The sequence below is a fragment of the Podarcis tiliguerta genome (genome assembly GCF_965153285.1).
Source record: "Podarcis tiliguerta genome assembly, chromosome: 9".
Lineage (NCBI taxonomy): Eukaryota > Metazoa > Chordata > Lepidosauria > Squamata > Lacertidae > Podarcis > Podarcis tiliguerta.
Genome location: NC_139542.1, coordinates 14,948,320 through 14,969,662, shown reverse-complemented (window position 1 = coordinate 14,969,662; position 21,343 = coordinate 14,948,320). Strand labels below are relative to the sequence as shown.

General features: G+C 44.9%; 1 protein-coding gene across 17 annotated transcripts in view; it reads right to left on the bottom strand.

Moving 5' to 3' along the window:
• PTPN13 (protein tyrosine phosphatase non-receptor type 13) overlaps positions 1–21,343 on the bottom strand; it is a 170,088-nt gene that overhangs the window by 15,932 nt on the left and 132,813 nt on the right. For 5 of the 17 annotated variants that reach the window (XM_083398108.1, XM_083398120.1, XM_083398124.1 and 2 more), the window contains 16 exons: positions 20,854–20,939; positions 19,568–19,730; positions 16,998–17,212; positions 16,807–16,905; positions 14,479–14,843; positions 13,095–13,269; positions 11,479–11,637; positions 9,461–9,632; positions 9,155–9,365; positions 8,326–8,396; positions 7,372–7,433; positions 6,283–6,394; positions 5,326–5,460; positions 3,547–3,629; positions 2,982–3,037; positions 1,816–1,919 (listed from right to left, as the gene is read on the bottom strand). In XM_083398108.1, coding sequence (XP_083254234.1) covers positions 1,816–1,919; positions 2,982–3,037; positions 3,547–3,629; positions 5,326–5,460; positions 6,283–6,394; positions 7,372–7,433; positions 8,326–8,396; positions 9,155–9,365; positions 9,461–9,632; positions 11,479–11,637; positions 13,095–13,269; positions 14,479–14,843; positions 16,807–16,905; positions 16,998–17,212; positions 19,568–19,730; positions 20,854–20,939 — 2,268 coding nt within the window. The remainder of the gene's footprint in view (positions 1–1,815; positions 1,920–2,981; positions 3,038–3,546; positions 3,630–5,325; positions 5,461–6,282; positions 6,395–7,371; positions 7,434–8,325; positions 8,397–9,154; positions 9,366–9,460; positions 9,633–11,478; positions 11,638–13,094; positions 13,270–14,478; positions 14,844–16,806; positions 16,906–16,997; positions 17,213–19,567; positions 19,731–20,853; positions 20,940–21,343) is intronic. The other 12 variants (XM_083398117.1, XM_083398121.1, XM_083398109.1 and 9 more) reach the window with 3 other exon arrangements.

The following is a 21,343-nucleotide window of genomic DNA, read 5'->3' as shown; positions in this document are numbered from 1 at the left end:
CATTATCCCTCCATGCTTGGTGCTTCAAAGGTTGCTACCAACAGCACTTTTCTGAGATTTTTGTGAATGTCGGCTCAAATTTAACAGAAACTAATAAATAACCATCTGCATTGTTAACGTTTCTTGCACAATGAGTACAGTGCAAACCCTTTATGCCAGGCAAATTCGCTGCGTTTTGCAGACAAGGTAGATTGGTTTGTACGCCGTAGTCTTGCAGCTCAAACGTTGGTGCCGAGAGGTTGAGGGACAGTTCTTGTAGAGACAAGCACATTGTGTTTTAAAATCACATGTCTTACCCCAAAGGTTCCCAAGAACCGTGTTTGCGAAGGGTGCTGTGGGAGGTGAGCTCCAGTTCCCAGGATTCTTTTGGGGTAGTTATGTATTTTAAATGTGTTTATTATTATTATTATTTATTAAATTTCTATACTGCCCCCTCATCCGAAGGTCACAGCGCGGTTCGCAATATAAAAAAACACACAAAAATACATACCATAACAAGAAACAAAAACAATGACCCCTCCCAGTTTAAAAGGCTATAGATGGTTTAATTAGTCAAAGGCCTGGGAGATTACCGGTTAGGTTACTGCAACATATTATATGTGGGGCTGCCTTGAAAGACAGTTTTGAAACTTCAGCAGGTGCAGAGATTCAGCAGCCAGGGTGGCTCTCCGGAGAAAGATGTCTTGTGCATGTAACACAATCTGGGCCTACTGCACTGGCTGCCAATCAGTTTCTGGGCCCAATTCAAAGTGCTAGTTTTGACCTATAAAGCCTTAAACAGCTCAGGACCGCCTCTCCCCATATGAACCATCCCAGACCCTGTGGTCATCATGTGAGGCCTTTCTTTGTGTTCCTCCTCCACAAGAGGTCTGGAGGGTATCAACACGAGAACGGACCTTTTCTGTAAGGTAAAAGTAAAGGGACCCCTGACCGTTAGGTCCAGTCGCGGATGACGCTGGGGTTGCGGCGCTCATCTCGCTTTACTGGCTGAGGGAGCCGGCGTTCAGCTTCCGGGCCATGTGGCCAGCATGACTATGCTGCTTCTGGCGAACCAGAGCTGTGCACGGAAACGCCATTTATCTTCCCGCCGGAGCGGTACCTATTTATCTACTTGCACTGTGTGCTTTCGAACTGCTAGGTTGGCAGGAGCAAGGACCGAGCAATGGGAGCTCACCCCGTCGCAGGGATTCGAACCGCCGACCTTCTGATCGGCAAGTCCTAGGCTCTGTGGTTTAGACCACAGCACCACCCGCGTCCCCTGCCTTTTCTGTGGTGGCTCCCTATTTGTGGAATGCTCTCCCTAAGGAAGCCTGCCTGTTGCCAAGCGAAAATGTTTTTCTATAACTAGGCCTTCTGCTGATTGAACATTCCATGGCCTTTTAAATGTGTTTGTGGGAAGGGGGGCAGGTTATTGGTTTGTTGTTGTTTTATTATGTACTTTATGTTCTCATTTTGTATTTTTATGTTGCGAACCACCCTGTGATCTTCAGAGGAATTGTGGTATACAAATTTAATTAATCATCATAATAACAACCCACTTTTTAAAGAAAGCCAGGTCTTTGTGATTAGGGAAGTGGCAGGATTAAGTGTGGGGTGACTGAATGATTGACAGAAAGACTTGAGCATCCAGCAATGACATCATTGTTCTATAACCGCCCCGTATAAGAGTCAGAACAATTGTTTAATAAAGATGGGACAAAATCTAACCTCTGTATAAACTACTTGGAAGCAAATCAGAATGAATACTGAATAAACAGGTAATCTACAGAAGACCAAAAATATTGCGAATTGGCCCCTCTCTCTTTGATTGCTTACCTTTAACAGACTGCTGCTGGTTTATTGATTCAATCGGTAACTCGTCACTTCCCCAGGTAATCTCATCGTCGTCTCCCTGACCCGCCAGAGGCCGCTGGGGTAATCTTAAAAATACAAACATTTCCTTAAAAAGACCCAAAACTGTGTCCGCATTCCCCCACCACAAGGGACAAAAAATTATCTTGAGAAACAAAACGTTCCAAGCAATGGAAGTTCAAATGAAAGTTGGAATTACCAACTTAATTAGATTATATATGCCAAATCTTAGTATGATTCATGTGAGGGAGGTAGTTTCCATTTGCGTTTTTATGGCCATCTTATTCGACATTTTACAAGGTCACAGAAAACAAAGCATAATCTGCAGAAGGCAAAGGAAGCCTGACCTTAACGGCATGTGACATGAAATATGGAATGGAACATGGAAACATGTGCCCATTATATCCGGCCCCACCCGCCCTATACACTGGGTGGCTTCCCACAAAGAATTCTGGGAACTGCAGCTTGTTAAGGCTTCTTCTGAGAGTTGTTCGAAGACCTGTCTACCCCCACAGAGTGCTAAAATTTCCAGAGATTCCTGGGAGAGGAACTGATCATTAAACCACTCTGAGAACTGTAGCTCTGTGAGGGGAACAGGGTTCTCCGAACACCTTTCAGAAACCTTAACTAACTACAGTTCCCATGAGCCTTTGGGGGATGCCATGCCTGTTTATAAAGTGGTATGATGCTGCTTTAAATGCACAGTGCAGATGGAGCCCAAGCTGTTGGGCTCCATGCAACAGCAAAAAACACCGATTTCAAGTACAGTGGTACCTCGGGTTAATAACTTAATTCATTCTGGAGGTCTGTTCTTAACCTGAAACTGTTCTTAACCTGAGGTACCACTTTAGCTAATGGGGCCTCCCGCTGCTGCTGTGCCACCGCTGTGCGATTTCTGTTCTCATCTTGAAGCAAAGTTCTTAACCCGATGTACTATTTTTGGGTTAGCAAAGTCTGTAACCTGAAACGTCTGTAACCTGAGGTACCACTGTATATCGCTAAGTGTGACTAAGACTATATTATCACACAATATTTTTATTTCAATTTTTTGAGCTGTCAAAACCAGTAAATATGAGCCAAATTAAGGAGGACTGGCCTTGTGTATATCTCCATTAAAATAAAAACCTCACCTTTCAGAAATCCTTTTGTTATTACAATATTCTTCACAGCCATTTATTTGGGGTGGCTAAGGAGAAAAACAGAACAAGACCACTTGTAAAACGAATTATAATTACATAGCAGGGAACTAGCAAGGTAGAAAACTTTTATGCAAAAAAATCTGTGCCTTATTCTATTCAGTTCTTTTCTTTGGGAGAACACAGAATAGTGTCACCTCTTTCTTTTTGCTGCCTACAGCCACCATTTTGTGCTGACAACCACAACACCCACCAAAGACGCTGATAATACTATGCGAATTGCCAGACAGTCAATATTTTGGATGGCTTTCAATCACATATCAGCAGATTAGGTTGCACAATTTTAATCATTTATATTTTCTTTTTTAAGCTGCCCTTTACCGTAAAGTCCCGGGGGGAGGTAAAATATACAATTATGAAAACAAATAAAACAATTACAGACGAAGCAAAAATAAAAAAGTGAAAACTATTAAAAATAGCTGCATATATACAACAATTACACATATAAAACCAGTGCAATTTTTAAATAAAAAAAATCCTGCTACCATATTTATTTTACCTCTGGGAAATCGTCAGGCAACGATGACCCATCACAGTCTGTGTCTTCTGATTTCTCTTCTGCAAGTTTCCCATTTGCCTCTACTGTGAGAGAAACATGGCGTCAAAAAATAAGAAAAAAACACACACAAATGATCAGGACCGATAGGCTTTAATCACTCACTAAATGCAAGTGTGTGCCACTATTTAACAAGGTTAGGGCTGTGGGGGAGGGGAGAGGGCTGCTGGAGATTTCCCCCGGTTGAACATCTGCCTGCCACACAATTAATAAAAGACACAGGAGACCTGCCAGAAAAAAGAAGAATTCCTTACTACATCCATGGGGCTAACTTGGAAAAGGTCCAGCTGCTGCTCCTTAAATGCTTAGCTATCCGAATAGTATGGCCAAGCATAATAATTAAGGGTAGGAAACAACTAACAGCAGCTGAAACACAGACACTAAAGGAACCACTTATTTCTTCAGCAAATTGTTTGAAGGGAAATAAGCTACCAACTTTGGTGAAGGGATCTATTTCTGACTTTCCTATTTCTGAGCCTTTTATACTTTCATTATGCTTCGTTAGCTTTTCTGCTTGTTTGCTGTCACCAGATGTTGGCCTGAGTGTGTGCGCGCACACACACACACACACACATGAGCACTCTGATACCTATGTGACGTTAACATATGAGAGTGCTGGAGGTGAAATAGTTAAACAGGTTGTTACCCAATCAGAACCCAGGGGGGTGGAGTCAGAGGGACTATAAAACCAGCTCTGGGGTGTGTGTGTGTGTGTGTGTGTGTGTATGTATGTGTGTGAGTGAAGGGGAGTTCGTTGGGTGGTTGGTTGGAGTGGGAGTGAATTGGGATAGAGTCTGTGGGTAGGTTGAGTTAGGGTAGCGAAATAAGTTGAGTCAGGAACAGTTAGGAGCTAGGAAGACGAGTAAATATCTGAGAGGTGGTTTAGTGAGTGAGAGCAGGTAGTGGAAGTTATAGGTCTGGATAGGCACCCCATGACTGTAATTGACCGATACCATTTATGAAACCACACGCTTGTTAAACTGCAATAAATAAACAAAAGTTTATGTTCCAATTTAACCCTGACTGGACTCAATATTGTACCAGGTAGGACCTAGGTGGTGGCAGCGAGAAATAAAGTGGTGGCCCAGGGATCAATAGACGGTGAAACGTCCAGGGACCCTGTGTGATCACCACAACCTCTTCCTCCCAGCCTGCTCCCTCTTCTCACTCATCATCGTCCCACCACCAATCCCCTGGCTCCGAGCCTTCTTCCCCTGGGGGTTTCCTTGGGGGTTCCCCAGCTGGTGCCTCCCACCAGTCCTCTGCATCTGGCCAGTCCATGACTCATCATCACAACTGAGGCACCACCACCAAAAAGCCCCTTCTCTCAAGGAAAAAAAAATGTTGCGGTTTAGCAAGACTCACACAAACATTTCAAATACGCAACACACCGGTGTTTATTTTCCAAGATACCCTGAAATGGGAGCCTCCAGCTTTGAGCCTGAAACTACATCAGACAGAACTCTGCAACTGTTAAAGATCAACAATTTTGCCAACGGTTAAGCAATGCTTATCAGCAACTTCTGGCTGAGAAAGCTTCCCTGGAAGTTAATGAGCGTGCAGACCGAATTAGCACTAACAAGGCATTTGCATCACAGATAGCGACGACCTAATAAGAAATGAGTTGCAGGCCTAATAAAATTCAATCTTGTGAAGTACATCAACTCTGGAACGGTCTCTTGTTAGTGGGATTTTTTTCACCGATGTCTCACTTGGCTGTACCTGGCAGGTGGTTCCCAGATGTGGCGTTACTACGGTTTAGCAGGTTCTGGGCTTCTTCATCTACAACATCTAAAAGGTACTGAATGACTTCGTTGTGATCGTCCACATCGTAAGAATCATCGTCTTGCGCCTCTGCTTTAAATAAAACAATGTCACATAGCTGTTGCTGACAGGGAGAAGAAAAGGAGGAACATGTGGAGTTGCAAAGCCCCGCTCCCCTTGCTGAAAGGCAATACAATTTTCTGAAAATCTCTTCTTTGTTTCTCAGTGCTAGGTAATCCTTGAAAAAGAAGCAAGCAGATTTACTCTCCCCTCCCCTTCCTTGGAAAAGAAGGAAATCATTATAGGACTGTGCGATCTACGCAAGTTTACTCAGCTATCATTGCTTGCGTTCATCTAATTTCCCCTTGTCTCTGTTTCTCCATGTTTCCCACACCCTTCCTCTGGTGTTATCTGGAAATCTATATCGAAAGCTGCTTGAGGAAGAGACCTGTTCACAGCAAAACACCACAGCACTTTGGGTGGTAAACCCATTGAAAATCACGGACCTAACTTAGCCATACTGATTAAGTTCAATGGGTCAACGCTAAGTAAGACTTGGTTGAATACAGTGGCGTAGCGTGGGTTGTCAGCACCCGGGGCAAGGCAAGTAATTTGCGCCCCCTAATCCGTGGATTTGCGCCCCCTAACCCGTTTATTTGCACCCCCTAACCCCCAGATGTTGCGCCCGGTGCGGCCGGCCCCCCCTGCACCCCCCACGCTACGCCACTGGTTGAATAGCATCCAAATAAATATACAGTTCTAACAACATTATTGTTCAAGAACAGTACACTGAAGCCGGACAATACAACTTAGAATACTTAGGCACAGCACCCTCATTCATTTTACTGTTTCAGAGCACTCCTAAAAGCTTTTGTAAGAGAGAGATACAGAAATGTCCCACTTTGTCATCCTTACCTGAGTTGTTACTGTAGCTGGAAAAATCTGAGGCCTGACTACTAATGTCTTTAGATACGGTGACATTCCCTGGCCCTTTTGGATAGTGGCTGTTGTTCATTTCACCATTAACCTAACAAAACCAAGAATCATAAATCAGTTTTCTCTTTAAGCACTTGGGTTTAGGTGTTTTGGTGCCCCACAATTCAGGGAAGTATGCAGCTCACTGCTGGAGCACATGCGTAGCTCACAGAAGGCCCCAGATTCAATCCATCTCATCGTCTAACTAGGTAAGACATGGTTCAGACAGCGCCAAACCATGGTTTGGCATTACATGAAGGAACCTTTCTCCATTACCCACCCTGACTTGCTGACTGACCAATTGAAAATGGTTTGCTATTAACATCTGAACTAGGCAAACTGTGGTTTGTACAAACCATAGCCTATATCCACAAACCAGAATTGGGAACCATGGTTTGATAGTGGTTTCCAGTTCTGGTTTGCAGGCAAAACCTGCCTAGTTCAGGCCTAAGAGTCGACTATGGTTTCTCTCTGAATTCAAAAGAAGGGACGTACAAAGAAATAAGGGAAGCTGCACTTTTAGGTAGCGCTAAACAATTGATTGAATCGGCTTACAGAAAGTCAGAGGAAGGAGGCTAGTCTGATATTCTCAAATATGCAAATTTCAAATAAACTTTTCCAGGTACTTCAAAACCTGACTAACCTAATATTTTTAAAAAATCCAGTAAATGGCATTATCTGACTCATGTCTACTTCTGCTTAAATACTGGGTATTTAATATTTATTAATAACTGAACAGTCAAAAACGCTGGATGGGAAGGTTTTCTCCCATTGGCAGAAATAATCTCCTCTGTCAGAAACAGATTTCATCTGCCAGAAGGATACCCTTTCTTCAAAAGGAAGGAAATCTGCTGGATCCAGCTCCAGCTGTTGACAAGCTGAAGACCATGTGAAGAGCCTAGATCACCACTGATGTAAATTTTCCCTGCGCAAAGCTGTTCCCCTTTAAAACACTAACATTTCATTGTGCGGCACGATTCCTCCTCCTGCAGCAACAAGGGGAGAGAGTAACTGTTCTCAGTTACTTACTTTCGGTGCATATGCCTCAGGTCCTATTTCTGCTTTGCCATAGGGGTCTCCAAGTAAATGACCTACGAGAAGAGTGTAGAAATTGCATGATTTGTTATTTTCCAACAAACCGATATGTATCAAATTACAGTGGTGCCCCGCAAGACGAATGCCTCACAAGACGGAAAACCCGCTAGACGAAAGGGTTTTCCGTTTTGGAGGTGCTTCGCAGGACGAATTTGCTATGGGCTTGCTTCGCAAGACGAAAATGTCTTGCGATTCCTGGGGTTTTTTTTCGCTCCCCACCCCCTTTTTCTAAGGCACTAAGCTGCTAATAGCCTTTTAGCAGCTAATCCGCTAATCCCTTAAGCCTTTAATAGCCGCTAATAGCCGCTAAACCGCTAATAGCGCTAATCCGCTAATAGGGTTGCTTCGCAAGACGAAAAAACCGCTAGACTAAGAGACTCGCGGAACGGATTCTTTTCGTCTTGCGAGGCACCACTGTATAACTTCAAATTTAGCCAACTTGCAATTAAAAGTTATTTATTTTTCTTAAATATAATTTCGAGGATGTTGTTGTTGCAGCTAATAATAATAATATCAATTTAAATACCACCCTTTATCAGAAGATCCCAGTGGCCGGTGTACATCATTAAAAACGCATTACAGAGCACCAATGATAAAAACATAATAAAAATAGAAAGCAAATAGTCATCATAACAACACTCTTTCCCCCCCGCCTTTTCACAAGTCATAGACTATTTAATAGCCATAGGCTTGGGTAAAGAGGAATGTTTTTGCCTGGCGCCTAAAGACACGTAATGATGGCACCAGGTGAGCCTCTCTGAGGAGAGCATTCCACAATCAAGGGAGCCACCACAGATAAGGCCCAGTCTCTTGTTGCCACTTTTCAGAAACTGTACACAGCAAAATAGGAAATCAGCTTGTAAAACTTGAATACATTTATGCCCTTACCATTATGCTTTATTGACCTTGGAGTTGAATTATCGGGGCCTTTGGATCTTGGAAACACTGGATGGCCATCCCTGAGAAAATAAGAAACTCTTAAACACAGTTTGTACAAACAGTTCAAAATATATGTGATATCTGTCTGTAGTCAAGATGTGCAATTCTTCACCACCTTATTAACTGGGATCACATGTGATCTCTGTGCTGGATTGACCAAAACTTTCAATAAACATGCTTTAATTTGATTGTTCGCTTCTAGTTGCATCCTTGCCTATGTTCTGGTACATACGCAAATATGAAACTTGGTTATTCTTATTTTCGTTACCCTTTTCTCTTAGCACTACAAAAAAGAGGCATTGTGTTATGGGGCCTCTGAAACTTGACACAGAGTTTAAGGCCTCAGCATGTCTTAATCTGAGCCCAAAATATATGTACCGTAGATGACTTTTTAACCCTGGAAAATCCTCCAAAAAGTCGGGGGGTCATCTTATACGCCGGGTATGGGTTTGCTGGGCAGCGGGCTCCGGTCCGGTCCAGGAAGCTGCCCAGTGAAGCCGGCTTAGCATCGCTGGGCAGCTTCGCTGGGCATCTTCCTCCTGGCGCGGAGCCCGCCGCCCACTGCCGCATATAAGACCGCCAATTTGGGGGGTCGTCTTATACTCCCAGTTGCCTAATACGCCGGAATCTATGGTACATTACTGAAATTAAGCTGACTGGGCTCTTGTCAGGTGCCTGGAAGGAAGACTGCATGTAGGCCACTTTGAGCTGCATCATGGAAGGAAGGCAGAAACAAAGAAAATAAATAGTACAGCATTTAGCCATTCCTAGGAAGTACCTTGTTCCTTTCAACACCACTGTTGGAAGCGACATCTCCAGCGTCCTCTTTGCCTCTTTCAAAGTCATGCCCTGGGTGCTGATCCCATTAATGTAATGGATGACATCCAAAGCACGAAGAGTCCCCTCTACGGCTGCAGCAGATTTTGGAGCGATATCGCTAATGTATAACACTTGATAAAGGCTGTCGTGACCACCTGCAAGGGAGATGCCTGGAGGGGCAAAGGAGAAGAAATAGCACCATACATATTTTGCTTTTGTAAACGGAAGAGGACGGATGGGCAGAGGTCACGAAAGTTTGGATTACCCAGTTCTTCCTTATGGCATGTCAAGTGAATGTCAGGCAGTAGATGCGGCAGCACGGGAAACTTGGGCGACTCCAAAACACGCCCAAGCACCAGCCTGACTGTCTTTGGAGCAGCTCGGAGGAAACTGACAGCATCTGTGTGGCTCATGTTAGTGACATCTGTATCATTAACCTGTGAAGATGAATATCAAAGAGAGAGATCTGAGATGCGGCAATAATTTAAACAACCTAAGTAGCATTTCCAGACAGTGAAATGATTGTCTGACACTATTATTTGCTGGCAAAATGTATGAATGCCTGTCATGGTTGAAATATAAATATTTTTTTTAAAAAATGTCCAGTAGCACCTTAAGGTAAAGGTACCCCTACCCGTACGGGCCAGTCGTGTCCGACTCTAGGGTTGTGCGCTCATCTCACTTAAGAGGCTGGGAGCCAGCGCTGTCCGAAGACACTTCCGGGTCACGTGGTCAGCGTGACGAAGCTGCTCTGGCGAGCCAGCACCAGCGTAGCACACGGAAACGCCATTTACCTTCCTGCTATAAAGCGGTACCTATTTATCTACTTGCACTTAAGGGTGCTTTTGAACTGTTAGGTGGGCACCTTAGAGACCAACTAAATTTGTTCTTGGTATAAGCTTTCGTGTGCATGCACACTTCTTTAGATGCCTGTCATGGTGATTGGAGGGTGGGGGAGAGGGGGCAGACATTTTATTTATTTACTTATTTCACAAATTTTATATACCACTTGATTGTAGATTCAAAGCTGCTTACAAAAACACATGGGATTTGCACAAGGACCCCTTCACACACACACACACACACACACACACACAGCGCAAGATACAAACACTGAAGATTGGAATAGGGAACTACAAACAGTATGAATTAGGATACTAGCATCTTCTCGGTGAAAATCAGTTAATTTATATCCCATTTTTTCCTCATAAAACACATTCAAAGCAAAATTAGAGAAAAGGTGCACAGCACTAAATAGTATGTAACAGCACCAAATAATACATAATAAAAACCAACATCAAAGCAAGAACTCAGAAGGATAATATGAAAAATGCATAGAGGAAAATCACCTTGAGAAAGTCTAAATGCTTGTTGGAATAATACTTCCGAAAGGAACCAGCGATGTGCCCTTAGAAAGGACGTGTACAACCAATGTGGGTGTCACAAGCTATCGTTAAGTAAACTGTTCTTGCACTGACAGCCACTGTAGCTAAATATAAACTAACAAGGCTATCGTGGAAACTTTGAGGTTTGAGATGTCTCTCCAACAGACCAGGCTATACGCACGGCCACTGCAAATCCTTTAGCCCACTGCAAACATCTTTAGTCTAAGCAGCAACAGCCTCAGTGCTACTGTTTTGCCTTCCCCCCAAGTTTTATCTTTTAATTTTATTTATTTATTCAATTTATATACTGCCCTTCAAAGATAAAAGGTAAAGGGACCCCTGACCATTAGGTCCAGTTGTGACCAACTCTGGGGTTGCAGCGCTCATCTCACTTTACTGGCCAAGGGAGCCGGCATAGAGCTTCCAGGTCATGTGGCCAGCATGACTAAGCCGCTTCTGGCAAACCAGAGCAGTGCACGGAAACACCGTTTACCTTCCTGCCGGAGCGGTATCTATTTATCTACTTGCACTTTGACGTGCTTTCGAACTGCTAGGTTGGCAGGAGCTGGGACCGAACAATGGGAGCTCACCTTGTCGCGGGGATTCGAACCGCTGACCTTCTGATTGGCAAGTCCTAGGCTCTGTGGTTTAACCCACAGCGCCACCTGCATCCCATGCCCTTCAAAGACACAGAGCATAATAACAAGAGGAATGCTTTTGCCTGGCACCTAAAGATATGTAATGAAGGCGCCAGGTGAGTCTCCCTGGGGAGGGTATTCCACAAATGGGGAGCCACTGTTCTCGTGTTGCCACCCTCTGGACTCTTTGTGGATTTGTTTTTCAACATAGCAGGAAACAAACCAAGTGGCCCTTCTTCTTCTGCTTCATTCCAACTCACCTTGATCAGTCGATCTCCGGGTTGTAACCTCCCATCACTTTTGGCAGGGTCTTGAACGACGTCATGGATGTAACAGCCAACGTTATCATTGCCTTTGGTCACAGTGAAACCAAGGCTACCCTTCTCTGATTTAGTCAGGACAACACGGAGCTCCACCTCCTGGAAGGAAGCACATTTTCAGCACGTTTCAGACTGAGAACTAGCAACACAATACACATACACAGCTACATAGATCTGCATGTGTTATCTATCTATGTGGCGGTATTTGAGGAATGCAATTTCTGCGAACAAACCAATTTGCACCTCCTGGACTAACGTGCAGATCAGAACAGAACTCTCCCTTGGATTTTCCTCTGAATTTTGCAATGCAGTTGTTCTGCCATGTTTTAAAAACAGTATATTTTAAGAATAAAGCATGTTTAGAAATATGCCAATTGAGAAAAAATGGACGGTATTCAACTTTGTTTTAATCAGAGAATACCCACTGAAACGAATGGCTCTAACTTAGTCATGTTAATCAATGTGTACACCAACCAATATTTTTAAATATGGGTTTCTGTCTGGATTCTTTAAAAAATTGCAGATTAATGTGTGGAAACAGGATGGAGAAGATCTATGAATGAACATGTGCAAAACTGGCATGGGACAGAAATAGACTGATCCACTCATCCCCAATACACAAGGATAGTTCAAGACAGCATGACACAAAGGAGGAGATAATTGAGGTCATTTATGCATGTCACAAGGTGTCTTTTGGGCAGTTTCTAAGTGGATGCACTAAAAATAGCTTCCGCAGTTTAAACCTGGAGCCCATTTGAAATCTACTTGCAGGTATTTCTTTTTAAACTTGAAAATTAGAGCCAATAGGCAAGGAAACATCCCTGTTCGGATCACCCGGTGTTTTCACTTTTACCTAAAAGCATCTGCGATGGGGTAGGGGAGGTCCCAACTGACCAGAGCAGCAGCAGAGTATTTCAATAAAAATAAAACAACATGGTACAGTCCACACAGAATGAAGTAGGGTAGAGTTCTGATCTGCAAATTGGCACAGACGGAGCAAAAGTCCACTGGGCTGCAACCGGGTAAACTGCAGCGTTTTGCTGTGTGTAATGGTTCTAGAGGTTGCTCGTGCGTAAGTTGCCGTTACTCCTGGCTAGGTTGCCTGGTTGAACCCTTTCTGTCTGGACAGCCTCAAGTTCTGTGGCTGCCTTAGTCGCTGGCAGAATCCGTCAGTGGGCGTTTCTTAAACCTCTTCCAGAAATAAAAGCTGTTTGACACCCAGTCTCCTCCCCCTTTGCCTGCGCGGAAGTTTTCTGCGCAAAGTGGGTGTGGGCAGCGGAGTACTCGTGCCCTCTCCGCTGGTCTCCTGCGAAGAGTCCTGGAGCCACCTCTCCGATTGCCCCATCTGCCCCCCCTTCTCCGCTGGTGTTACGCTGATTTCCTTCCCCAGCGGATGGGCTACCTCTCCCCCTACTGGGACCCTCTCCACCATTGTCCTGGAGCCTCCTCTTCGCCTCCCGCTCCGATGGCAGTTCCCTGACACTGTGTTTGCACAAACCTAAAAAAACACGCAACCCCCTCCCCCAAACTACTGAGAAGGAAAAGTGGGACGTTACTGGTTCATATTCATCGGCGTGTTTTTCAAGCTGGCTCAAAAGCAACGCAAGGCCTCCTGGCGCTGCCACGAGCTCAGAGACGGAGCAGCTGTATTTCTCGTCCGCTGAACCAGATGTGAAGGTTCGACATCTTGATATTGGTGGCAAATCCATTGGGAGAAGAGACGGTGGGTTACTAAAGGAAAAGGAAAAGAAGACAAAGAAAGGAATCAAAATTTAGGTTGGCTCCAATGCCTCTGGAGGAGGGTTGAAATTGCAACGGCGGCAATTTATATTTTTAACCCATCTCTTGATTCTGAAATGGGATCCTCAGGGCAGTTCACTGGTTTAAAAGACCATCCACATGGCCAAAGCAGAGGAGATGGAGGTAGCCACATTGTAGCCATCTGTTTGCCCTGTTCACCCTACATGGGAATGTAGGAGTCAGACCATTATCCATTTAGCACAGTGCTGTCTGCATTGACTGGGCAGGGGTCTCTCCCAGCCATACCTAGAGATGCCAGGGATTGAACTCAGGACCCTCTGCATGGAAAGTCAGTGCTCTGAATGAAAAGCAGAACTGGGACATTATTTTTCAATCAAAAGTGGTGTGGGGGTGAAGGGAGCTGAACCCTCTAGGCTAGGGTTTAGTGAATATGTCAATTTTGGTTTCTCTCAGTTTCTAGCTTTTCCAGTCTTAAGTTCAGCTCTCCATACTTCCACTTCAGTTTGCAAATTTATTTTTTAACAGTCCTTGAGAAAATTCACCAGCGTTCTCCTGAAAATAACCCCCTAAATTACACACTTCTCTATATGTAATTTTACCAAATGTACACATTCTTGCAAACCAAATCCCCCTAATGCAATGCATTTGTGTATGTCATTTCCACAAATACACATGTTTTATATTTACCCTAGTATATGTACTTTTGGACACATTACCTGGCCGGAGACCTGCACTGCAAAATTCAGAGGTCCGAATTTTGAAAGGTGACTTTGTTTTGGTTCATGTGTTGCTTTGGAAAGCATGAATTAGTAAGCTTGCCTTCAGATGCAAATGGAGTCAAATTTCTCCTCCCTCCCTACCCTAGAGTTTACCTCTCTGCAGTCAATCGGCCCAGGCATTTTTCTCTTAAGTCAGTCCCTTTTCAGTTATCAGAACAGGGTTTGGAGGAAAGAAAGGAATTTGTTGCTCTCTTGCTGCAACTGCAATCCCACCCCCAACTGAAACGGATGCAAAAATTAGGATTCCACCTCAAACCCCATTTTAGACATGAATGGGGAATGTTAGATGCACAGCAAACATGGTTTCCCCCTTTGAGTCTAGCAGGACTCACAACTTATCATGTTAAAAACCAAACTATGTGACTAAATTAATTTAACGAAACGAGCCAACAGCACATGCCTGTTCTCAGTTTCTGGTTTCCCTAGGGTCTCATGAGGAGCACAATATATGGTGCGAATCGTTTCCTCTTGGCTGCAGGGCGTTTCATAAGGACTAGGTGCCTCAGCTGCTGATTTGTTGGGGTTTTGGTACAGGGTGGAGCTCCACTTTGTGCTCGCTATCTGGGCTGCATTCGCAGGAAGCTCCTCCCCGCCGCTCCCGCTGCTGTCGCTGTAGCTGTCCCTTCGAGAGGGGGACTTGATCCGCTTCCTGCCCTTGTCCGTGGCTTCGTTTTCGTCCGAGCTGTCGTCTTGCTCCCCGTTAGGTTGCTGAGGGTTGGCTTTGCTGACATCGGGGAAAATCTGCTGAGGGGAATGGATAGGAGTCTGGAGGAAAAAGGAGAAGAAAGTATGGCAGAAACAGGACCAAGCATGTTGGCTGTGGTTTCAGAGAGCCAGTGTCACTGTCAGTGGCGTAGCGTGGGTTGTCAGCACCCGGGGCAAGGCAAGTAATTTGCGCCCCCTAACCCGGGGCAAGGCAAGTAATTTGCGCCCCCCCCCCGCTGCACTGTCCCTCCCCCAGATAGTCCCTCGCTCTCTCTCCGCACCGCACGCCTGGCACCCTCCCCTCCACAGTGGGCGGCGACCCGGCGGCTCGGATCGGATTCGCACAGCCAGCACTGCAGTGCAGTGAGAGAGAGTGAGCCAGGTAGGGGCAGAGAGCTGCAAGTGCGAGCGCGCACCCCCCCAGATGTTGTGCCCGGTGCGCCCGGCCCCCCCTGCACCCCCCACGCTACGCCACTGGTCACTGTCATCCGTAATGCACATGTACGCCCCCACCGACCCACCCAGGTTTTCATTGTTTGTATAAAGTACTTTGGAGGCTATTAGACTCCTACACTAGATTAGTAAAAACACACATTTTGTTTGGGTGAAGCTTAAAAGGAATGCCTCTCCCCATATGAACCAACCCAGACTTTGCGATCATCATCCAAGGCCCTTCTTCTTGTGGCTCTTCCATGAGAGGTCTCATGGCAACACAAGAACAGGCCTTTTCTGCAGTGGCTCCCCGTTTGAGGAATGAAGAAGAAGAAGAGTTTGGATTTGATATCCCGCTTTATCACTGCCCGAAGGAGTCTCAAAGCGGCTAACTTTCTCCTTTCCCTTCCTCCCCCACAACAAACACTCTGTGAGGTGAGTGGGGCTGAGAGACTTCAGAGAAGTGTGACTGGCCCAAGGTCACCCAGCAGCTGCATGTGGAGGAGCGGAGACTCGAACCCGGTTCCCCAGATTACGAGACTACCGCTCTTAACCACTACACCACACTGGCTCTCCCCAGGGTGATTCGGCTGGTGCCTTCGTTATACATCTTTAGGCAAAAATGTTCCTCTTCAACCAGGCCTTGAGCTGATTATCACGCTATACCAGTGGTGTCCAAAATTTTTTCAAGGAGGGCCAGATTTGATGAAATGAAGGGCCGTGGGGGCTGACCAAAGTTGCTAACCATTTTTTAGGATTGAAGTCGCTGAGGTTTTTTTAGGATTGAAGTTGTTAAACTGCCACAGGAAGTAAACTGACTGACGGGCAGGATTGGGCCCCTAAAATGGACTTTGGACATGCCTGCCCTATACCCTTTTAAATGTGATTGCAGGAGGAGGGGATTATTGGTCTGTTATTACTTTTGTTTTTATTCTATATTTTGCATTTTTTATATTGTAATTTTATGTTGGAAACCACCCTGAGAGCTACGGATGAAGGACGGTATGCAAATAATAATAACAGTAACAACAACAACAATAATAATAATACAGTGGTACCTCTGGTTACATAATTTGTTTTGGAAGTCCGTTCTTAACCTGAAACTGTTCTTAACCTGAAGTACCACTTTAGCTAATGGGGCCTCCCGCTGCCGCCACGCCGCCGGAGCACGATTTCTGTTCTCATCCTGAAGCAAAGTTCTTAACCCGAGGTACTATTTCTGGGTTAGCGGAGTCTGTAACCTGAAGCGTCTGTAACCTGAGGTACCACTGTATGTCCATGAAGCTATGTTTTAAGTCTACTTCTGCAGTAAATAAATGCAAAATATAATATTGCCATTTCTTTCCATTGAATTCATACATTATATGAAGCTGTCACACTTGCCTTGTAAAGAAAACCTTTCGTTGTTACTCTGTCCAACCTTTCAAAAACCAATTAAAGCATCGTTGCTTGTTGAAAAGTGGGAAAAGTCTGTAACCTGAAGCGTATGTAACCTGAAGCGTATGTAACCCGAGGTACCACTGTAATGGAATCTTTGATGCACATTTTCATAAAAAGTCACTCATAACATCCAATGTGCTACCATTCTTACCAGCAGAGAAGGGTCAATTTCGGGCAGTATCCCAGGAAGTGGCCTGCAGAGGAGAAGGGTGACTTCGGGAGATGTTCCCCTAAGAGCTGAAATAACTTCCTAGATGTAGAAGAGATTAAAAAATCAGGCACAAACGCTGAAGAGGAAGGTGTGTCTACAACTGAAACAAGCGAACAGAAAGTGGTGCTGACCTGTTGGGACAGTCCTTTTAGAGACGCTCCGTTCACTTTCAGGATGACGTCCCCAACCTCGATCTGTCCGCTTTCTGCAGCCGGTTGCCCTGGGAAGAGCTTTTTCACCCTGACTATGCTGGAACCTGGCTGCTCTGGAGAAACGCTGTCCTCTCGACAGAAACTGAAGCCTAGGCCCGAGCTGTTCTTCACCAGCTTCACCTCAAACGTGTTGTCTGCAGAAAAGAAATGCGAATGTCATTGCGGCACGTGAAGACGCCTGATTTCACTCGCTGGTCATGCTTCAAACACTCTCCCTCAGGCACCAAGATGCATAAGTACACATCCACAACAAATGGAAAGCAGAAAAATGTGATACTCACGCAGCCTAAGATGCTCTGGTTGCTGCAGAAGTATGAGAACAGAACATTTTTATACCACTCGTTAGAAACTTGGGACAAGTTGTCCATCAAGCGAAAGCAGCCAGTACTCCAGAAATTAACTAGACAAGGCTACTTCCACATCATTCATTTAAGCCACTGTGATACCACTTTAACAACCATGGGTTCACCCAAAGAATCTTGGGAACTGAAGTTTATCAAGGATGCCGAGAGTTGTTAGACCATTATTACCTTCACAGAGCTGCAATTCCCAGAATTTTCTGGAAGGAGGGGTTGATTGCAAAACCGCTCTGGGAATTGTAGCTTCCCAAGATGCCCTGGGGGCAAGCTATGACTGTTGAAGTGGTACCATAGTGCTTTAAACATAGGTGTGGACGCAGTCCGAGCCATGTGGAGGAGGGCAGAATGGAGGGTGTCAAAGGTGAACAATAACTAAATCTGGGAGAAGGGGTACAAATACAAACCTTAATAATTTAATTCCATTGGAACATAGGGCAAGTGGTAAGGAAAAACCAAACCAAACAACCCAGGATATGAATAAATACACTAATATATAGGAATTCTTTTATTCACACAAGGAGCCTGGTTTACTTCCAATGGCAACAAAGTCTCAAGCAGGAAAACTGAAACGAACATCAGTAATGACAACTGGAAAGTCTGTAAAGGTTGATGAGAGTTGTTCAGAAGTCATCTATCTCCCCCACAGAGCTACAATGTGCTTTAACAATCAATCCTTCCCAGGGAACTCTTGAGAATTGTAGATCTGTGAGGGGAAGTGGGGCCTCCTAACAACTCTCAATAACAAACCCTTACTCCCATCGTTCTGCCTGGACACTGAGGTCCAGCTCCAAAGGCCTTCTGGCAGTTCCCTCACTGCGAGAAGTAAGGTTACAGGGAAGCAGGCAGAGGGCCTTCTCAGTAGTGGCACCCACCCTGTGGAATGCCCTTCCATCAGATGTCAAGGAAATAAACAACTATCTGACTTTTAGAAGACACCTGAAGGCAGCCCTGCTTAGGGAAGTTTTTAATGTTTGATGTTCTATCGTGTTTTTAATATTCTGTTGGGAGCCGCCCAGGGTGGCTGGGGAAACCCAGCCAGATGGGCGGAATATAAATAATAAATTATTGTTATTTATTATGGCGTTCCCAAGATTCTTTGGGGGAAGGCATACTGTTTAAAGTGGTGTCATAGTGCTTTAAATGTATAGTGCAAATGGGGCCATAAGAAGGGAAAAAAGGAGAACTGGAAGTGATGAAAACAGAGAACAGGTAGGTCAGGGAAGCAAGTAAGCGATGATTCTTGCTTGAAGGAGAAGCGGGCTAATAATAATTATGGTCATTACTGTTTCGTCCAAATGCTTTAATTGAGCTCATGGACCAGCCCTGTGGGGCTACTATTATTTTAATGAACTGAATAGAGTGAAAGATTATGAGTCATTGGAAGAAGGTGTGTGTGTGTGTGTGTGTGTGTGTGTGTGTGTGTGTGTGTGTAAACTTAATAGTGTTTAGTTCATTTTTAAAGTTATTTTGTTAATATTGATTCTAAATGTCATAGTGATTTGTTAATCATAAACAGTGGTACCTTGGCTGTCAAATGCAATTGGTTCCAGAAGACTGTTTGACTTCCGAAACGTTCGACAGCTGAGGCACAAAAGGTGGTCAGCAAAGTCAATGGAGAATTTTTTTAAAAAATGCAGAAGCTGTTTGACTTCCGAGGCGCGTTCGAAAATGGAAGCAATTACTTCCGGGTTTTGAATGTTCAGGTTCCAAAACATTCGGCTTCTGAGAAGCTCGAAAACCGAGGTACCACTGTACTATGACTCACACTGTAAGTGTCATATTAGCTTATTTATTTATCTATTGTTACTGATCTGTTAATAGTGTTTTATAAATGGCAATTGTTTTAATAATAATCTGTTAATTATATGATATGATTCACACTGTACTTGTGATATTCTATTCTATTATTGTTATTTATTTGTTGCTTGTAAGCCACTTTGGTATTCATTTGATTGGAAATGGAATAGAAATACAATCTATCTATCTATCTATCAGGCAATTCTACTCAAAGGGCCTGACACTGCAGTCGTTCTAATGTCATTTTATGTCTCGGTCCACTGGCCTGCCATTCTAGAGATAAAAATAACCCATTGAGGCTCAAGCCCACTTTGCATTCCGACAGAACCTCACCGTCAGTGACAAAGTTGTAGTCTCTGGCATGCGTCATTTTCTTCACAGGTCTTTCTGGGGCCCCACTGTGATTGGGCTGGTTTGGAGGTGTGCACTGTGGCGTAACTGGAGCATGGACTCTGGCGGCTGGAGGCTGGCCCTTTTCCAACACCAGGCGAACCTCCTGCAGGAACAAGCGTACAGACACTTAGCCATGGAAATTACAGAAAAGAGCAGCGCAGGATGAAGTATGCAGCACCAGGGCCTTTTTAGCGTTGGCTTCACACCTGTGGAATGCTCTCCCCACTACTGAGGTGCGTGTCGCCGTGCCATTGTTTCCTTTTAGGAAACAGGAAAAGACACAATTCTTCTGACTAGCTCCTGGATGAGGGTACCCGCAGCTGAAATGATTTATGAATAATTTTCTTGAATGGATAACCAATTCACGTCATGAATCTCCTAAGAAATGAATGCTTGCATTTGAGTCTTGCCTCTGCCAGTTGTTGTTGTTGTTGTGTAGTCATTTAGTCGTGTCCGACTCTTCGTGACCCCATGGACCAGAGCACGCCAGGCACTCCTGTCTTCCACTGCCTCGCCCAGTTTGGTCAAACTCATGCTGGTAGCTTCAAGAACACTATCCAACCATCTCGTCCTCTGTCGTCCCCTTTTCCTTGTGCCCTCAATCTTTCCCAACATCAGAGTCTTTTCCAGGGAGTCTTCTCTTCTCATGAGGTGGCCAAAGTATTGGAGCCTCAGCTTCACGATCTGTCCTTCCAGTCCACACTCAGGGCTGATTTCCTTCAGAATGGAGAGGTTTGATCTTCTTGCAGTCCATGGGACTCACAAGAGTCTCCTCCAGCACCAGAATTCAAAAGCATCAATTCTTCGGCGATCAGCCTTCTTTATGGTCCAGCTCTCACTTCCATACATCACTACTGGGTATGGAACATCAAATAAGGAAGTATCCCTGCATTGCAGCAGCAGCAGCCAGAATATGCGGACGGCGCCAGGATTAGCTTGACCTTTGCCACACAGGTCTGGAAGAGCCACCACATACTTGACCATATCTTTGAAGATAGCAGCGGCGCGGCTTAACGTTTCAAAAGCCATGGTTCCTGGGAATACTCTGGCAGTTGCTGCTTTTGCCACACGGGGGAGAGCAGCGGCTGCCAGAATAAGCAAGCCACTTCTGCTATGACTGAGAATGGCTTGGTGGATGGTGGCAGAAGCTTGCTGCAGAACCTCCTGCAACTTAGAAATGCAACATAGGAATTGGCCCCAGAGAAACAAGGCTGTAAACCTCCTACCTGGCCGGTATTCCTCAGGATTTCCACAGCTTGTTTATGGGTAGCTCCTTCCAAAGTAACCCCGTTGACAGAAAGCACACGGTCACCTAGGAACCAACAGCAAAGGGTTATAGGAATCCCATAAGCAGACCCACAACCCAATGAAATAAGTCTTCCTGACAGAAGAACTTCCTGACAGTAAGAGCTGTTTGACAGTGGAATTTGCTGCCAAGGAGTGTGGTGGAGTCTCCTTCTTTGGAGGTATTTAAGCAGAGGCTTGACAACCATATGTCAGGAGTGCTCTGATGGTGTTTCCTGCTTGGCAGGGGGTTGGACTCGATGGCCCTTGTGGTCTCTTCCAGCTCTATGATTCTAAGTCTCCTCTCTGAGCTCCAGTGAACAGCCATTCATTTGAGAAAGACTTGTTCAGGATAAAGCGCCAGTGGAATGAAAACATGAAAAGAACCTTCTCGGCCAGGTCAAGGGTCCGTCAAGACCAGCGCCCTGTTTC